Source organism: Erithacus rubecula (assembly GCF_903797595.1).
Source record: "Erithacus rubecula genome assembly, contig: SUPER_Z_unloc_3, whole genome shotgun sequence".
NCBI lineage: Eukaryota > Metazoa > Chordata > Aves > Passeriformes > Muscicapidae > Erithacus > Erithacus rubecula.
In genome coordinates, this window is record NW_027635944.1 from 1264591 (window position 1) to 1285272 (window position 20682).

At 37.2% G+C, this 20682-nt stretch overlaps 1 protein-coding gene across 1 annotated transcript in view; it reads left to right on the forward strand.

Moving 5' to 3' along the window:
* Nucleotides 1-20682, forward strand: part of MCTP1 (multiple C2 and transmembrane domain containing 1) — a 215244-nt gene that overhangs the window by 54637 nt on the left and 139925 nt on the right. Inside the window, 5 exon segments of the mRNA XM_079331356.1 lie at nucleotides 3764-3878; nucleotides 6428-6570; nucleotides 10871-10950; nucleotides 11502-11607; nucleotides 19047-19085. Coding sequence (XP_079187482.1) covers nucleotides 3764-3878; nucleotides 6428-6570; nucleotides 10871-10950; nucleotides 11502-11607; nucleotides 19047-19085 — 483 coding nt within the window.

Sequence of the window (20682 nt, forward strand, 5' to 3'; positions counted from 1 at the left end):
GCTTTTTTATTTTTGCAAAGGATCATATTTGGGATTTTTGAGAGTGCAGGTAGCTTGCTTTCTACAAGTGCATGTAGAAAGCAGCTTCATGTTTGTTGAGTCATACACAGTAGGTGTGATGTGCCTCTGAAAGTTTCTTCACAGAGAAAGACTGAAACGTGCAGGGAACATTTACAACTTCTATAAGCACTGCAGCATAAATGCAAAAATCTTATATATAAGCTTATTTTGAAAAATTCAGGGTTTATGTGTATCTTGCTGTCTTGGACATGCTCTTCTCTTAAGAGGTGTAGAGGATGATAGTTCTGAATGCCAATTGCAGCACTGCCATGTCAGGGCAACTAGAAGTGGAAAGCAGAACAGTGCATCAAGGAAGGGTAGCTAAGGTCAGGATATACTGTATTTACTGTGACATTTCAAAATAATGGAAAAATCACAGGATGGGTGAGGTTTGCGGGGAGTTCTGGAGAAAGAGCAGTCAGACCTCTTGTTCTGAGCACAATTGCTCGGGACAATGTCAGAGCAGGTTTCAGGTACACACTGATTACATACCCATCAGCTGTCCCCACTTACTCCATGTATGTGTATTATTTCATTTTACATAGTCACACCCCTTGTCAAAGTCCTTCTCAAGTCTTCTTTGGTAGTCTTCAATGACCAGTGTCCTTTTTAGGTGGCTTTTGCTGCACCACAGCTTTTGAGTTAGCACAGTATTGTAGCACAGCTTCTGCTTTGTCAGCCTTGCAGAGCTGAGCTGGCATCCTTGCATTTTGCAAAGCTACTGTTTGCCAGAGTTACAGCCTTTACCTATTTCTCCAAGGCTGGCTGTGTTCTGTGTGCCTGTCCTTATGAGAGTCCTTATGAGTCCTTATGTCTGTTCTATTGTCCTTGTCAAGTCTCCCCTTTTCTTGAGACTAAGTTCCTTAAGGGAACTGGTCTATTAATATCTGTATTTCATTTTATAGTGTATGACATTGAAACAGCTGAATCACAATGCAAGTTAAACACAAACAGCAATTATTATGGTGACAATTGCAAACATGTTTTACCCAAATCCAGCTGGGTAACCATAAAGTAAATTTGATCCAGATTTCTTCAGATCCCAAGAGGATTCATCTTGAGCTGTGAGTTGTCAAATTTGTATTTGTTTCCAGATTTCCTGGACATCTGTAGACACTCTATCCCTTTGACCAATGTACACAGGGCAACTGGTGTTAGTGACAGTGTGTACTTCTCTTAGTGATGAAATGAGGTTTAGTGCCATTTGCTTTTGTAAAATGACTTGCAACAACTTCTTAACTTCTTTCTGCAATGCATCTAATGACATCTATTATATGATTTTTCTCTATATATATTTTTATGGTAGCAGAAAAGTCCACTGTTGTCTTTTCTAATTCACTTACTATGAGCCAGGGCAAAAATCACAGTTCAAAACTATAAAATTGGTTGCTCAGATGTGGCAATTAAGTTTCATTTTGTACCCTCCAAATAGCTTCTTATCCATAGTCCTGAGGGCACCTGGTCTATATCAATTATTGTTATGTTAGGGACTGAGGCTTTGAAAGTACAAATGCTTTTCCAGCCTAGGGGCAACATTTTATGGGCTTTATTCCCACATATCAAATACCACCCTGTTCCATCTCATACCAGCCAAGAATGACTTACTTTGCCCAGTATTACATGTTTGAGTGCATTGTGTGTTCTGATTTCATCAGTACAATCTAGTGTCCTGCTCCTTCTGGGGGGTTACATCTTTGTATGTGTGTGCAATCATAAAAGGTGGTGGGTGCTTGTTTGCACACTGACTGTTTTTTTACTTCTTGGTAAAAGGAAGTGTTCACTCAGTAACTAGTATTAATTTCTTCTGGAACTGGAATTGCCATAAGCGTTTAATGGTTTAATCAAAAAACTGTTACCCAACCCCATAGAAACAGGTTGAGGCAATATACTCCTAAGGATGAAAAGAAGGGTAAAAGTAAGAAAATTACTTCCTTCAGTCCTTGAAAAACTTAGACTCTGAATCCCTATGCTGGCAATTCGTTGTTTGTGGGTGACCCATTGTGTTTGTAAGAAACAGCTGATAACCCCAGAAGGATTTGGCATGATTGCAGTAGTTTCTTTTCACAGAAGAGAACATAAGAGTGTTATTAATTTGTGATAAAATGGGAAGATAATGACGTGAGAAAGATGGAGAGGGCAATGTGTAGCAGAACTGGTAAGGAGGCTGCAGTTTCTTGAAGAATAGGTTTGTAATCTTAGTAAGGAAATGGAAAACTTAGCCTTATTTTCTTTTTTGCTGTACTATTTAAGACTTCGCAAGTGTTGCTGCAGAAGTAAATTTTTTTAATATATTTAAATGAATAAATGTCAGAAAACTCTTTTGCTGCAAAATCGGGATATGGAGGCAGATGGAAGGAGGAGCAAATTGATGAAAACTCCTCTGTTTGCTTTTATTTTGCTGCCAGACATTCTTTGTCTCTCTTTCACAGCTGTGGAAGCAGTGAGTGTACCAGTGTGCATTTTGCCAGCATTTTATGTGTGGCAGCAAAGGTCAATATGCTTGGGCTTGTAATTATGACTCTAAATAACAAGTATAAACCAGATATTGAAATGCCTTTCATTAAAAAAGAAGAAAGGGCTTAGTAGGAAGAAAAAGATAAAACTTGTTTCTTGTTGAAATGGTATAGCACTTGGTATGTGTTCTGAGATACTTCTATAATGCAATTTTTTTTCCTTGCAGAGGACTCATGATCACATAATAAAGTATTAATAGCACTACTCTTAAAAGATTCAGCTTCTAGCATGAGCATATGTAAATATAGTGTTCAAAATGTGTAACAGATAAAGTTCTCATACTGTGAATGTATAATTGATTTAGTTTTTCTAGTCTTAAAATTAAATGTGGTGTTCCAGACATGCTATAATTGGATTCTACTTACAGGGAGATGTGTTAAAAACTATTTTGCAAAAGCTTATATATATTAAGAAATACAATTACTTTACTTTGTCTTTTGGACAGAAATGTGTTTACTGTTCATGCTCTCCAGAGGTCAGGAGAGTTCCTTGCTTTCTGACTTCCTTTATTGTATTTTTTTAGGACACATTTTATGCAAATAACTAATCTAAGAATATTTGCCTGGCATACAGAACTACAGATGCATTTAATGTCTTTATGATTATTTCCCTGCCACACCTTCCCCCAAAACTCTGTGGGAAAAACTCACATAGCTTGCAGAGTACTGCAGTACAGCACAAAATCTTAATTCATGACTGTTTATTCAATGCATGCATTGTAACTATTGAATCAACACAGGATTTGAGGATACTGGTAATGACTAATCCAAATAATACTGTAAGGTTTAGCTTCATGCTTTTCTTACTTGTTTTGCTTTAGTGAGCCAGGACTAGATATGAATGTAATTTAAACTGTAGTTCTTAAAATCATTAAGTAGTTTGGGTTGAAAGGGACGTTCAAGACTATCAAGTTCCAACCCCTTTATATCAAAGAATTATTTTTTCAACCAGTTTGGTTTTTTGGTTGATTTGTGGATTTTTGGTGTATATATATATTTTTAAGGACTCTTGGTAATTGTTATACTGATGAAACAGGGCATATTCCTTGACGTTGTGTAGTAGCTCTGAGGTGGGGGAGTGAGATGTGGCCTTTTTTTCTTAGTTCAGTAGGATGATGTTATGTACATATATCTTTACATGATAGTTTTAGTCACATTTGCTATTGTGTTTTTTGTTTTTTCCTCCCCAGAGAACAAATTCATTTGGAACTAGTAATGCAGATTTCCCCCCTGGGGACCCCGGAATGTACCAGTTGGACGTTACTCTAAGAAGAGGACAGAATCTAGCTGCAAGGGACCGTGGAGGTAAGGGAGCTGGTAAACACTGCCTTAATGGTTTGGAACTTGCTTGTTCCTTGGGTAAATTCATATGTGTGTATTAAAATTGAAATGCCCTGGGGAACATAAGTAATGGCTGGCCACCAGCTGGATGTGGCCAGTCACCAAAGGCTCTGCTGAACTCCAGCTGCACAACATCCACAGCCTCTCCTCATCCTCCAAGCAGGTCAAGAAACGAGATCAGGTTGGTCACACAGGACTTGCCTTGCTTAAGCCACTGTTGTCTGGCTTAAGATCCCCGATCCCTTGATTGTCCTGTATGTGCTGTGTGATCATACACTTAAGAGAATCTGATTCATAACCTTCCTAGGCACTGAGTTCAGACTGACAGCCCTGTAGTTCCCTGGATCCACTTTCCAGCCCTTCTTGTGGATGGGCAGCATGTTGGCTAATCCCCAGTCATATGGGACCTGATGATAAATAAATGATGGAGAGTAGCTTGGCAAGCTCTTCCACCAGTTCCCTCAGTACTCCTGGGAAAGCCTCATCTGGTCCCATAGACATATGACTGTCCAAATGGCTCTACAAGTCACTAATTCCTCTTGCATTACATGCTCCCCACTTCCATGTACCAGTTCAAGGGCTGGTTTCCCTGAAAATAACTGGTCTTACTGTTACAGACTAAGGCAAAAGAAGGCATTAAGTACCTCATCCACTGTCATCCTTGGTGACAGTGTTGCCCCCTGCATTCAAAAAAGGATGGAAGTTTTACTTGGCTGTCCTTTTGTTGTTAATAAATTTATAAAAACACTTTTTTTCTTTCACAGAGTGGTCAGATTGACTTGTAGCTGGGAATTCAAACTTACTGTCACTATTCTTGAGCTGTATACAGCTGAAACACTCCTTAATATATCCTTAATATACAGAGCAGTGCTCCAGTCAAACAAATAATTCTACCATGTTTCCATAACGGTGACTTGTGTCACAGCTTTTCTACTGCAGAATGGCCTCCAGTTCCTGCTGTTTGTTATCCCTACTGGGGTCATCTGCTTAACTGTATTATCAATTTCAACCCTAACACTGGTGGGCTGCCTCTGGGCTCATCTTTAGTGAGCCTGTTCTTATCCCCTTCTCCCTTCAAACCTAGTTTACAGCCCTCTCAATCAACCCTAAAATCCTCTTTTAGATGTTCCAAGGCTGTCAGCAAAAGATGATTTTTCCCTCTCTTGTCTTTCAACTCAATGCCATTCCCACCTTAAGTTCCTGGTACAGTCAAGGCATTTTTCATTCCCAAATTATCTATCCCTGAGATAGAGTGGTCCCAAGGGGCAGGGGGGTGGGCCCACCATTAACACAATGCTCATATCAAAAATATTCTTCACATTGTATGGAATTAATTTAAATTTCTCATATTTGAGTTCAGAATCATCAATACTACTTGAATAACCAAGGAACAAGTTAGTTGTGCTAGACAAAACATTTTTATGCCACTGAAATTCTGCCCCAGGAATTACACGTGCAAATGACTGTGACGTGAGAGACCAGTTTTCCACTGCTATAGTTTTTTGAAACAGGGAGACATTACCTTCAGGTAAAGCATACTGACATCTTGTGGCTGGATTAAATAATGCAAAGCATGATGCTCATAACCCTTCTGATTTTTGTTTAGAAGAGTGTGTTGCAATTTTAAGAAAAGCTACTTCTTTTGGATGTATCTCCCAGTGGATACAAATGCAAATTTCTAGTATCTTCTGGTCTCTCCTTAAAAATTAAAGGAAAAAAAAAAAAGAAGCCTTGTCTTATAATTTTGCTGCTGTTAATGAAGATGGAGTTATTACTCAAGCTAGCATTACTGTTTATTTTAAGATAGTCTTTGATCAATTAGTCTCACATGCACTCCTGGATGACTGGAAGTCTGTGCCTGCCAAAGACTTCTCCTCTCAAGGGTGCTCCAATCCTTGTGACATTTCCACATACCCAATGCATATGGCATTCATATGCTGTATTTAACACTTTTCTTATACCCATCATGTTTTTTTTCTGATCACACTTAATTGTTACTCAGTTGTTTCAAGAGGCTTTGTCCAGTGCTCTCTGGTGATTGCTGCAGGAGGCATGTTGAGGACTTGGTGGACAGACTTTGGAGTTAATTTTCTCATTTTGAGTGCTGTAGGAAGTAAGTCTATATGGAAAAGCCTGAACACAATAAAGTGTCATCCACTAGTGTTGTGCCTTTTCAAAGGCACATACATACATAATAAGGACATAATTCTGTTGACTAAAACCAAACTGCTAGTATTTTATGTGAGAAATGACTTTGAGAATGGATTGCAAACAACAGAAAATGATGCAAGCACCTATTTGATGTTAGTGGAGTCAATTAACTGAGTATTGACACACTGGAAAGTAATAGATTGTGACTACAAAGAATTCTTTTCATCTGATGCAGTTTTGAATTTGACTTTCTATAGAAATTAAATTTAGTTCTGTTTAACATGATTTAGTCTCCATTTCCTTACTTTATTATAAAGATTGAATTTACAGTATACATATATATATGCGTGTGTCTTTTCCAGGAACAAGTGATCCATATGTCAAGTTCAAACTTGGAGGTAAAGAAGTATTTAGAAGTAAAACAGTATACAAGAACCTTAATCCTGTGTGGGAAGAAAAAGCTTGCATTCTTATAGAAAACCTAAGAGAACCATTGTATATAAAGGTAAGACACCAGTTTATGATACACTTGTATGTCTGATAAGTTAAAACAGAAGTATTATTGGAAGAATACAAGCCTTGTGATTTTTGTATAATGAAAAGTTTATTGTGCAATAGTGCATTACTAAAGACTATTAGAGAGAAAGTTGAGTTTTGTCTGTAGAATGATGATTTTTAGAAGTGGTAAATATAGGCATTTTTGTTTACTTCAGGTCTTAAATTTTTTTATATTTCTTAGCAGAAGAACAGAGAAAGTAAAATGTATTTCACAATCCATTTTATTTATGGAGAATCACTGCATAATGATGATATGAAGCATAATCTGTCCCATAAAAAGCAATTTACTGCTGAGGTCAGTTTGAGAATTTACTGAGATGTATGCCCAATTCTCCAAGTTTTCTAATTTTTCTGTTTGTATGGAACACAGCGAGTTTGCTTCTATGTTTTATACCATTTTCTGCTTTTACAGTTTCACATTGTAGCTCTCCTTAGTAAATCACAGCTAAGGATGATTTTGTCATATTAGAGGCAGCAATTATTCTGAAATAACAGATTGTTTGAGTTGAGATGCAAAAGTGGCCAGCAATGTCCCGACTAATAAGCAGCAAAGCAACTAGTATTTCTTAGATGTTGCTATTGGAATGAAAACTAGAAAAAACTATGATGATTGTTTTAGACCCACAGAAGAGAAAGGTGCTTTGCTGGCCCTGGTGGCTTATGGTGATCTATATGCTAAAGTGATTCTTAGTTGTGTAAAACAACTAAGTAAACAAAAATAATGTTCCAAAAAATGTATTTTAAAAAACTGTAGTCCTAGGATTCAAAATAAAACATGCATACGTTGAAAGTACTTGAGGAAGTATGAAAACTTGGGTTACCTATGTAATTCTCTTAGTTGATCTGAAATTACATGATGTCTTAGATCAGTATTAGTCTTAATCTAAAATTCATGACAGAATTTTTAACTGAAATGTCAAATTGTAGATTTCTTTTGTAGAGCAATGCCACTTAAACATCCTTTGAGTACTAATCAGTACTATATTTCATGCTGCTCAGGTAAAGTACATTGTTACTGGAAAAGCTTAAAACATGCTGAGAGTCCTCACGTGGCATTCTCCTATCTTTATTATGTTTAGTGACTCATAAGGAATGAACAGGTGAAAGAAAGACGCAGAGACTGGCAGTGTGTAGCCACCTGTTGTAGTTGATTTATGCCAAATACCAGCCCTGCAGTGAGGTGTGCATTTTTTCCTAGTAGGAGAAGTTGTCAAGTGATATAACATCATGGCAGTAGTCTGAACACTCTGTGTGAAGTATTTTGAGTTTACAGCTCATACAAATATTTTAAGACATGTCTAAATTTTACTGAGTCAGCTAAAAATACTTACTTGGTATTTCCACCTTGATAATTTCTAGAGGGAGAGAGAGGGAGAAAACAATTTTGACTTTGCACCATGAACTGAGATTTCATAATTTGTTCTCTTTTCTCACTGGAATGACTAACCGATATAGAAAATGCAAGGGTGCACACTCAGGTAGACCAATGCATGTGACAGACTTGTGCTCACAAACCTGTATACAACCTGCAGAGTTGTGCAGCTGTGCTGTAGCCTTTGGGCCACAGGATTTGCTATCTTAACCCCATCCATATTAAGGTATTTGTAGAAGATGAGCTGTTTTGCCTCCTGGAAGAGTTTGCATAGTACAGTAGTTCAAGTTCTTATATTAGAGTTGAAGACCTTGAACCTAGTCCTGTCATATCTCAGTTAAATTTTCTCCTTTCTCCTTACAAGATGCTCTGAAGTCTCACTCTTACTTAGCTGAAGGTATGTTCTAGTTCTCAGAAAACATAATGTTTCAAAAAACATTAACTTAATTTAAAAGTTGATTTTTATAATCTTTTCTCTTTTTCTGAATTTTTTATTTGCTTTGCAACTTTTCTTTGTTGCTGTCACGGTGTGACTAGAGGATTTGCCAATTTTAAATATTTAATTTCCTTTAGAGATAGGATTTAGGAGTAAAGACAACTTAGGCTTAAAACTTAAAAAGGTACAAGAAGAAATTTATTAATAACACAAAAAAACAATTCAGAATAAAATTCCTAGATTATTCCCTCCTCCCTTCATTCCACATTCCTTACCAACAACATACAGAGAACACTTCAGTCAGTTATCCACTCAAATAATCAGTTTAATTCACTTAAGAGAGAAAAGTTCCTTTTCTGCTGTAGACTTAGGGGGTGTCTTCACCTTCACAATCTGCATCTGCCGGGGACCTACAGATCCATGAATGTTCCTCCCATTCCCACAGTCCTTGCAGAGCCGTGTTATGGGTCACGATGCACACATGGGGTGCTACTTTTAAAGGCTGGTGCTGAAAAACAAAATCCTCTTCATCATCTTCTCTATCAAATGTCTCTGTTCATATTCCAGTCCCAAAACAGAGAGCTCCATTTCCCAAGGCAAAAAAAAAAAAGGCTTCACCTCAAGCACCCATCCTCCCCAAGTGTATTTCACAGTTTAAAGGAATTTTAGTGAAGGCACAATGCCCTCATAGCCCCACAAAAAAGGTTTTCAGCTATTTATCAGTTGCATCTTTTCAATCTCTTCCCATCAGGAACTTTATCTTCATTCCTCCGACCTCTGTGGACTCCAGGCTTTATTCCTTCTCATTAAGGGATTTCAGGAGATTGAGAATCTTATCCGGGCATTAAGAAGTTAGAATTGTATTCAGATTGTTAAGAAGAAAGCATGCAGCCGATGCTGGGGACTCCATGCGGCCCGTGCCGGGGGCTCCACGTGGCCCCGCTGAGCCAAGCCGGTGCCAGGCTGGGTTAAGGGCTCCCCGCAGAGCCGGTGCCGGGCCGGGTTAAGGGCTCCCCGCAGAGCCGGTGCCGGGCTGGGTTAAGGGCTCCCTGCAGAGCCGGTGCCGGGCCGGGTTAAGGGCTCCCGCAGAGCCGGTGCCGGGCCGGGTTAAGGGCTCCCCGCAGAGCCGGTGCCGGGCCGGGTTAAGGGCTCCCGCAGAGCCGGTGCCGGGCCGGGTTAAGGGCTCCCCGCAGAGCCGGTGCCGGGCCGGGTTAAGGGCTCCCCGCAGAGCCGGTGCCAGGCTGGGTTAAGGGCTCCCCGCAGAGCCGGTGCCAGGCCGGGTTAAGGGCTCCCGCAGAGCCGGTGCCGGGCCGGGTTAAGGGCTCCCCGCAGAGCCGGTGCCGGGCCGGGTTAAGGGCTCCCGCAGAGCCGGTGCCGGGCCGGGTTAAGGGCTCCCTGCAGAGCCGGTGCCGGGCCGGGCCCCGGCCGGGGCTGCCCCCGCTCCTCCGGAGAGCAGAAGCCAAAAGAGCCCCCAGCACTTTATCCACTGTGATTTGTGAAAGCAAAATAACTTTTCATTGGTTTCCCGAGCTGTCCATTACCAGATGAGCTCTCTGATTGGTGGCAGCAGCTCACAGGGGCAGCTCCCAGAGACGGGAGAGTCCCTCCCACTCCCCGGGCTGGTGGTGCCTTCCCTGAGGGGAATCCGCCCTGCCCGAGCACCTGAAACCAACACAGTTACTGTCCAGCTTTTCTGTTTATTTCCATGCAATAACTGCCCCCAGATTATTTGCTATTCTTTATTCAGATTTAGGAATTCATAATCCATCTCAAATAATACCATCTGATGTACTGGCCAGATTCCTGTCTGGATGTCAATAAATTTATCAAGGTATTTTCTCTTTTAGGGAGCAAAGGAGGAGGCAGAATCCGCATTGTAGAATATTAATTGTCATTGTTTCCTTACACATATCTATTACTTTCTAATCTTAGATTGCATTGTTTCTAACTCTTGAAAGTTGCATAGCCTTTAGTATGTAAAATTATATTATCCAAATACTGATGCAAGTGTTATGATAAAACCACTTTTCATAACCATATCCTGCCCTCCTGTTTCCATTTTGTAGAATTTATAAAGGAATCAATGCATAAGAAATCAGTGGTTCTGGTTAACTTCATTTATTATTTTGATCTTCCTTCTTTTAATGCCTATGTTTATAAAAATAGTTCATTTTTCTAAAACTGCTGTTGCTCACATGTGTAGACTGGTATTAGTATACACCAGTGTCTCTAGATGATGCAGTCTGACTTATAAACAAGCAGTTTCAGACTTGATTTTCTGGCCAGAAAGTTTCATGTTACTTTCAGGTAGTCCTGATTCAACAACTAAGAGGCATGAAGCTACAGCTCTGGAAAAGAAATTTCAAGAATGATTCATTATCATAAAAACTCTAAAGAATAAAAGATTTCCAGTACTAAAAATGCTCTTGTGCATCATAGGTATTTGATTATGACTTTGGACTTCAAGATGACTTCATTGGTTCAGCATTTTTGGATCTCACTTCATTGGAATTAAATAGGTATGACTCAAAACAAGCCTATGGAATATTTTTATATATGTATGCTAATACCATGTTTGTGGAGTTGTAATTAAAACATGATGCTAGAAAATTATTATAAAAATCCACACAGTGCAACAACACAGCATAAAACAAACCAAAGAAAACTGCTGATGCTTAAGAAATTATTGTATTATGAATGGTAATTTATTAGCTGATTATGGACATTTTTACATGGAGAGGTTAATTTTGTAATCACTTTAATCTTCTTTTTGTATTAGCTTCACAACATTACTCCCTAATGTTTGAATGTTTTCTATTTTTTAATCCATTAATGTTACATTTTTAATTTAATTACTTTGGTACATGTAAATGCTTAATACAGAGTAAAAGTATTTAGTATTTTTATGAGCATTCAGCAGAAATACTTGAAAGTAGAAATAGGACAAATTTGTGACACAGTGTTCTAAGTAGATTTGTATAAATTCAGACGCCTTCAATTCTTATGATTGAGAAATTTAATTATCTGCGAGTTTGAAGTCTAAGTAAATGCATAACTTTTTGTCTTCTAGGCAAACAGATGTTACCTTGAGTCTGAAGGATCCCCATTACCCTGACCATGATCTGGGAAGTATTTTCCTGTCAGTTCTGTTGGCTCCAGGAGACCAGCGAGAAGTGGTAATTTTAAGTAATTTAATAAATGTCATCACTCCTGTGATTGGTCTGTGGTTAGATGACATAAAGCACAAGAGTAAATCTCAAATTATGAGATCAATTTGACTTTTCTAATTCTTATGATAATGCTGAATGATGTTTCTGGTATAGTACAGCATATTTCACCTGAGTTGAATTGTCCCTTATGTAGTTAATAATAGATGGATCAGGTAAAGTCAGTTGTAGGTGAATGGTGCTGATTAATATAGAGGAACATCAGTAAACCATTGGTTAAGAATTTTTAACCTAGTCTGCTATCTGTAGATATAAATATTTAAATCCCATTCTAGTGGAAAATAAAGTTGAAAAAGTAGTGTTTCTGCTTTTTTGGCATCTAATATTAAAGGACTATTTGATGCTTTTCAGGTTTTGAATTTGCATTTCAGTTATAGAATTATATGATTTTCTAAGTTTATTGTAATTCCTTCATCAGTCTTACTTTTCTGAGCTGCATAGTTGTAAATGAATAGTTTCTAGGTTTCTAGATACTCTTAGTTGTTACAAACTCTTTTCTGTTATATTTTACTAGTTTTTGTGAGTTTTGACTTGTGCAGTAGAACTATGGCAGAAATAGAAGAGATGAAAAATGGAAAAAGTGCCACTACACAATGGAATCTGTGTAGCAGGACAGTGTTTTGTTGGAATTTTTATGTCAGTCTCTTTCCCACACCACGAGCCACCACTGTGCAGCCACAAAACTCAGAAGGTTTGCTCACAAAGTTTGCCCAAGCACTTGAACACAGAGACACGCATACACTCAACTGTCCCCTGTCCTTTCAACACAGCCAGATTTCCAGAATCTTCCAGGAAGAAGACTGTTCTGCATGTCCAGAACTCATCCAGGAGGTATTGGGGCATTTACCAGAAGAGCCAGGGTTATAACCCCAGTTTTTGCAGGCCTCTGCCTCTGATGGACCAGGGCTGTAAATCACAACCATGGCCCACATCACCCAGCATTACAGAAGCCACGGGTGGTACCTTTTTCTCTTCCACAATCTCTTTTTCTTTCTCTTTCTCTTTGGAAATTTCCTCTCTTAAGATGATTATACACTCCAAAACAGTTCTACACCCCTTTTGCAGTCTGTTACACTTCTTTTTTCCCAGATCTAGTTTCAAAGCACTCATTCTAATAGAATTTTTGTTACATTGCTTATTTAGTGTAGTTCTGCTTTAATCCACCCCTAAACATCCAGTGACAATGAACCTGTTTGCCCTGCCACAGGGACAGGTTGCAGCAGAGGCCAAGAGAAAGCATTACTCTGATGAAAATGTTTGTGAATATACTCAGCTGCATGTTTTTTATGAGAGCATGTTTCTGTATGCTGCAGTGTGAGACATCCTGTTGCATACCAGTGGAGTACTGGCAGATTCTACTTGTGCTCTCTTTACACTTTTCTCCCAGGTAATATTAAATAACCTTGTAAATCGGTTACTGGAACTAGGTGTGTGGTATGTAGTAATGCAAAGAAGTAGAATGTTGAAAATGGTTTTATCCTGTTAACTTTCCTCATGGTGTTCTGTTAGCACTTAATAAAAATTAAGGAAGAGGGTGATTATGTGCATCTAGCTTATATAAGCAATGTATTTTTTAGCCAATATATTTGTCTGTGCAGCTCAGAAGTCTGTTTTGCAAATTTACACCATGAGAGTCTTTGTTACTTAAATAAAGAAATTAATTTAATTTTGGATTTTTTTTTTTTTTTCTTTTGGGTAAGACCAGTCAGGTATGAGTCAGCTGGCACTTGTCCTCTTTTTCCAAGCTGCTTTGGCAGTATCCTGCCGTAATCCTGAACCATGCAACACACAAACACTGTATTTTTATGTGTATACCATTATGTGGACAGCACATTTGTTACCTCCCTTCATCATACACAGAGCACTGGGTATGCCAGACACTGTGCTGCCTCATGTTGTCTGCTATTATACTGAGTGCTCCAGAAAGTTATAGGTGAGAAAGTGAAAGGAAGACACTACAGTGTAGCATGTTTTTCATATGGATGTTCATAAACCATGTGGAAAGTATTGGGAGACTGTAGACTTGCTGGTTAGCAACTTTTTAATATCCAATTGACTTGTTTTACTAGGATGAAGAATTGGGTTTATGTTATTACATATTACATTATTAGCTTGTTAAAATTAAGCTCAGGTCACCAAATTTTTTTCCCATTTAAACTGTTATATGGAACTTCAGTGTGAAAATGTTCAAGATTCCAGTTAAGAATCAGGTGCCTAATCTGAAGCTTAATATTTATTATTAGAAACCAGTCTTCCAAGATGTGGATCACAGAGCAGTTCTGGTGAAATTGCAATAAAATCAGAGAATTTGTGTCATAATGCAGGGAAGATGACCTTACAAAATTAATGTGGAATTGCTGTATGTTTAATGTGTTAGGGGTTTAATAGTTCAAGACTCAATTAGCTTCTTTCAGTTACTACATGTGCTTATTTATTTATTAGATTTTATTTACCCTCGAAGGAGCAAGTATATTACAAAATCTATCACTCCTGTCAAACTGTCATCTTTGGCTGTTTTTGAAAGGTTTTGTAATAATGAGGATGTTTTTGTTGAAATGAAAGTAATTGAGGTCAATAAATTTTCAAATGCTATGTTAGAGGATTAAGCCTAATTCTTTTCCACTCTTGAAAATGTGCAACATATAAAGCAGCATTAAAAGCAACTCCCACATTCTCTGTCTGTGTAGTGTGGTGTTAAATGATTGATTATCCCCCTCTACTTGGATATCTCTATACAGGTAATAACTCAAGTGTAGTTGAAATACATAGATAAAAAACTGAGCACTTTTAAGTATGCATTAATGACTTATATATAGGAGACGCAGGTCTCTTCACATCACATGCAGCATTTTCCTGCCACTGCTAATTTCCTTACATCCTGTTGGTTTGGTATCCCTGTATAGTGTACATCTGAAAAATAAATTTTCTCCTGAATAGGTTTTATTTTGCTCAGTTAAGCAAAAGCTCAATTAAGTTGTTTTTATTTGCTTGCAATTAAGAGTTGCAAGTAATTCTGTAATTAGGGTAATATTTTACCACTTGACTTGCTTGTTGTTACACATAAATGTTGTTAAATGGTTAAATTGTAAAGATGAATATTACAGAAATTACCTGGAAGTGCTTAAATTGCAGGTACTATAATTCCATATGTTTAAAATGAGAGTGTTTATTAGAAGTGTTTATAGGAAGTGTTAGCTTTCCCATGTAGCCACAGAAATTACATGGTGTATTGATCCTGTATTTTGGGCATGTCTCAGTGTATTTCAAATTAAGCCCTTTTAAACAAGACTTGCTGTTTGTGATGTGTTCTTTGGTAACTTTTTACTGTGGGTTATACTTTCACTGCCTGAACTGCAGTGAGGCTGTTTTGGAGGTCATGCACTGATGTGTGCAGGTAAAGGAAAAATCTTCTGAGAATGTGTTGTTGGAGTACAGGTCTTGCAAAGCTTTTTATTGATGTTTCAAAATAATGTAGATGTATGTTACAAGAAAATGCATCCTGTCACACTGCCTAGGAAATATTGATGCTGCTGGAGATAAGATATTCCATGTGCAAGTGTGAAGTAAATGGGATGGATTCAAGAACCTAGTATATTACCACCTGTCTGTGAGAGAGATATTACTGCAAATAATTTTAAAAATTAGCAGACAGTTTGACACAGTAATAGATTGTTTTGTTTTGGATGAATAGTTGAGGTGTGAAAAGAAATTATAGTTACTTGGTCGACACAGGAATATTTTTTCCTTATCTTTCTGAAAATATTCTGATGAAATTCAGATTTTATGTGTACTGACTGTTGAGATGATTTTGAGAGCTGTAGCTGGAAAACCCCATTTCCTCAGATCTAAACATTACATTTTGGGATTCAGATATCAATTAAGAGTATTAACTGTATAAAACTATGTTACACCACCTAGGAGAGAAGAGTATTTATTTTTAAGTCCTGGTGGACTGTGATAAACAGTGCTTCAGTAATTTACAATTGTGTTTTTTCAGTAGAAGATATTGGAGATAATTTCAATCATAAATAGGCTAAGTAAACCAATTTAATCAATAAGGATGCATTGTTTGATTTTTGTGGTACATTTTATTTGAAGAAAATGCAGAAATAACCAGCATTTTGAATACTATTGAATAGTATTGAATACTATTCAAGATTATGAGCAGACAAACAAATCCAAATTTTTAGAAAATCTTGTCTGTATCTTTGCCATTTCCTACCTGGTGCTTATCCAAGGGCATAAAGATGTGAACATTTAAAGTAATAATCTTGTAATGTCCCAAACTATGTACATGAATAGAGGCATAGCATATCTGGGTTATTAGAAGTCCTATTCTTTGATTTTTGGCATGTGAAGGCAATTGATTTGTAAGGATTTATGAACAATCATAAATTGTGAATCAATTTTGTGAATTATTTTTAGATTACTATAAAAATTAGAAAGGCTTTAGTATTCAAGAAAAGTTTAATCTATTTCCAGCCTAAGGCAGTAAGTTGTAGGAGCAGTAGTTCCAAGAATTAATTTGTGTTTGCTTTGTTCTGTTTAGAAGTACTTGTCCTGTACATTAATGCAGCATTTCAATTTTACTGCTTTGAGGGGATGGATAGCTTAACTATAAACTAAAAAGAGGTAAAATAAATAAATATGGGAGAAGTATGTGTATATAAAAATGTGAAAACCTGTGAGCTCTAATGATTTGTGAATTTTAACTATTCATAAAAAAATAATGTGGTTATGATGTATTTTTCGTTAATTTCTTCTTTTGATGGCGAATTTAAAGAAATCAAAAGTAGCAATTACTTGATTTTTTTCTTAGACCTGCTCCAACAAAGCTTGTCTTGTTAGTTTAATTTTGACAGTGTTTATTATTTCCCTTTGGATACATGTGATGCTTTGTGTGCTAGTGTGCTGTTTGTCATTTCATGCATGTGTACAGGCTTCCTGCAGATTCTGCTTTGTGTCACAGTCATGGGGGCCACAATGCATGTGAGCTTTCCTGGCTCTTTTTGCATCAGCATTCAGTACACAGATTCCACCACTGGAAAACCTGCAGTGAGCAAGTTCTTCAGAGCTGCATGTCACCCGTGTCTTCACTACCACAGCTGTTCCCTGCCTGGTTCTTAGCAGGCAGTTTTCAGCTACAGGAAATTACAAAGTTGGTAACTTGATAAGAAGCATTGCCTTGGGACCAGCACAGGCTGGGGACAACTGTTCATCACTGCCAGCAACCTAACAAAGAATATGAAAGAAAAAGAAACATAGGAGTTCTATTTGGATATTGTTATTTATTGAGATTAAAGTGCAAGGAGTTGTTTTTTTCCAAAAATAATCTATCTCAAATTATGCTTCGTTTTTTTTGTTTCATATTAAACTACTAATATTAATGGGCTGTCAGTTTGCTTTCTATCTTAAATCATATAATGCATTATTATTATTATTATTATTATTATTATTATTATTATTATTATTATTATTATTTATTCATTTATTTGCCAGAGGGACATTAACATAATAGAGAAAATCTCCAGTGATAGACTCAGGCCATAGGCCATGGCATATTTTCAGATTAAAAAGTTCTGTGTGGGTCATCCATCCTGATCTGCCCTATGCTGTGTTTATTTTATTAGTTTTTAAGGATAGTTGTTATGGCTTCAGCTTATCCTGCTTTAGCTGATAATGATTCCAATGCACTCGGTGAGGGTGGTCAAACCTTTCTGTAGCTACTGCTCAAATAAACTCCTCAGAGTTGGAGGAGTCATAGAGTGGGGAAGGGAACTTAGAGATCATCTTTTTCCACTCAACCTCTTCCACTAGATCAGGTTGCTCAGGGCCCCATCCAACCTGGCCTGGAGCACTTGCAGGAATGGGCAGCCACCACTTTCCTGGGTGACAAATTCCAATGCCTCACCACCCTCATGGTGAAGAATTTCTTCCTAGTATCTAATCTAAACCTGCATGGTTAATTCAGCTGTCAGGACTTTGTTCCTCGCTCACAGCCTGGTCTGAAGTGCAGTGAAGCTCTGACCTACAGCTGTGTAGGATTCAGCAATGACAAGGAAGGGAGAAGTTCGGCTGTGTGGGACAGGACCCAGGAACTCAGATTTTCTTCAGGGCCTGCTGTGGGCCCCAATCTGTTTAATTCTTAGAAGCTTCTCCTAGAAAAATTAGTTAAATGGCATTCTCCAGCTTAATAGAACATTTAGTATCTTTTCCAAAGCCACAATGCTACAATTGTTATTAAATAGCTGCAGAGCGCTTAGGATTTAACTGTCCATTGCAATTAAAAAAGTTTCCTCTGTGGCTAGTTATTTTTCTTCTCACAAAAAACTATGTCTATTTGAAAAATTCCTGGATATTTCAGAAATTAAACCCTCACACATTTTCTCTCATTTTAGTTGTTTTCACCAAAATATAATTTAATTTCTTAGCAAGAAAATAATTTTCATTGAAAAATTTATTTCCATTATCTGTGCTTTTAAAATAGTTAATAAAAATTAAAATTATGTTTGTTTTCCACTGCAAAAGTTTCAATAGAAATTAATGGCCTTTGATTTATTCCTGCTCAGTGTCAATAACAGGCTGCTAAATTTGAATAAGTTCTTTGAACCAATTTCTTTGCATTTCCACAGAAATGCTTAAAGCAGCAGTTGTGTTCACAGGTAAATCTTCCACAACCTACTTGACCAGAATATCTTGTTTTTTAATGATTAGGAATCTGTCTTTGGCTCCTAGCAGTGCCAAGGTTTTACAGATTGTTCAGGTAATGGGACAGGGAGACTGACATTTGGCTTTTTAGAAGAGTGAAGATATAACTTTCTTTTTTTTATTTCATGTATGTAATTATCAAAACAAAGAACTATTTATTACTGCTGTGAAATGAACAAGCAGTGATAATCCTAAAAATTTTGTAATAGATTCAGGTCATCAAAGGGGTCTCATGCAGGTTTTCTCTGGTTTGTCTGCACCTGTGAGTAAAACAGTAGTATTCCAAAAATTTGGAATACTTTATTATTAAGAAATAATAAATAAGTATTCAAGTATCAATCAGAATTGAAATGACTATCCATAATGGCACATTTATTTATTTTCATTTTTTAGTCTAGTTCTTTCTGTCTTTTTTCTGTCTTTTCCTTCTTGCAAGTTTATGTGATGCATTGTCTCCAGGAACGAGACACTCATAGTGCCCAGAAAAGTATGCCTGGGTGTGCACAGGCCTACTACTTGTCTGAATTTATTTCAGTCTTGTGTATATTTCTTGCTGGAGTGTGCATGTTGCTGCTTCAGTTATAGTGGTGATTAAATGTGAATTGCCCTATTTGAGGCTGTTGGCCTCCTTTTCTATATTGCAGAGAAAAGGTAATTAAAATGCTCTATTTTATTTTCAGACAATGCTAATGAGGAAGAGTTGGAAAAGATCAAGTAAGGTAACTTTGTAACTTTTAGCATGTGGTCTTCTAGCTTTTGGCATTGTTTTTTGTTTTTTTCTACAACAACTATGATTTGTTGCCAAGCATGCCATATAGGACTGGAAACCTCTGCTGCAGGGTTTATTGCCCTTCCAAATGTGTTTTAATGTCAGTGTTTTTTGCTTCATAAAAATAAGCATCATGGTACAGTTCAGCTTTCAATATAATCATAAAACCTTTCAACTTTGTCACAGCACTTTAACCTATCAAAGTCACCTGGTAACCTCTTGTAAGTGGCCAACATGTCTTGATTCCTTTTCTAAAACCTTTAATTTTTCAAGTATAAACAATTTCCTTTGTTAATGTGAATCAAGAATTCATGACAAAGAGTATCTTTCATTTTCCTGCTAATTACTTCACACACTTATTTGCGTTTTTGTGCGTGAAATTTTCAGTGAAGCCTCTTGAAGGCAAATTTCCCCTATCACTGGTTGTGCACAGGTGACAGTCATAGCCAGAGTGTAGTGGTCTCCACTTTATAGAGCTTTTTAGAGCTCTTCAAGCATTTTCTCTCTTAGGGGTTATGGAAGTGATAAAAAAGAAGCAGTGTATGTTGTTTTCCTGAAGAGAAAGAATGAGAGTCTGACTGTAGTGGAATACAACCAATTTTTACCTTTTTTCTTCTGTCTCTGTTGTTAAAAAGAGTATATTTACTGCCTAAAGCAAGTGAATTAAATTTTTTGAGAGAATTGACCTCATGAGGTTAGCTAATGAGCTAACTTTGATAGAAGTTACTGTGTAAATGTGGGGGGAAAGAAAAAAGGAGAATAGGTAGGTGGAGTGATTCACTTATTTTGTTATTTACTCTTCTAGCATATTGATACACAACTTGAAACAGTATTGTATATGGTACTCATTTGACAAATACTTGCACTTCTTTAGACCTATTTGTATTTTGAAGCTTAAAACATAAAAGAGAGCAATATTCATAATTCTTGAGTTATGGTTTTTCACACAGGATACAGGGATGCAGGACAATACTCAGTCTGCTTCCTTCATGAAATGTATGAAGCTTAGATACTTGGTGAAGTGATGACATGTGGTTTTTTTATTCTGATGTGATTCACGTAATATCAAAAAATATCTAAGGTGCTCAGACTGAAGAGATAAGGAAGAGCAGTGAGAATGCTGAGGGGTAGAACTTGCTTGCATTATGAAAGTGTTAACTCCTGATGTGCTGACTATAATGGGTAACAGTTTGTCCCCATTGCAAACGGACAAAACTGAGAGCTTCAATAATCCTGAATGAACAGTGCAGCATGAAAAGATCTTCAAGTGAGTTATTTATCCCTGTTCTTCTTTGTTACATTCGTTGGATAACACTTCATTCAGTAGTTGGCATTTTCCATAGAACATTTCACAAAAAGTGAATGTATGGTTTAAACATTGCATTTTTTTCTATGGTTATCTTAGCTGAAGTAATATTTTAACCTAAAGATGTAATACATGTACAATATCTTACATGCATTTCTGTGTTTATGATTTTTATACAGAAGTATGTCAGTCGAAACACAGGAGATAATTTGTCTTCTGGATCTATTCCAGCATTCCAAAT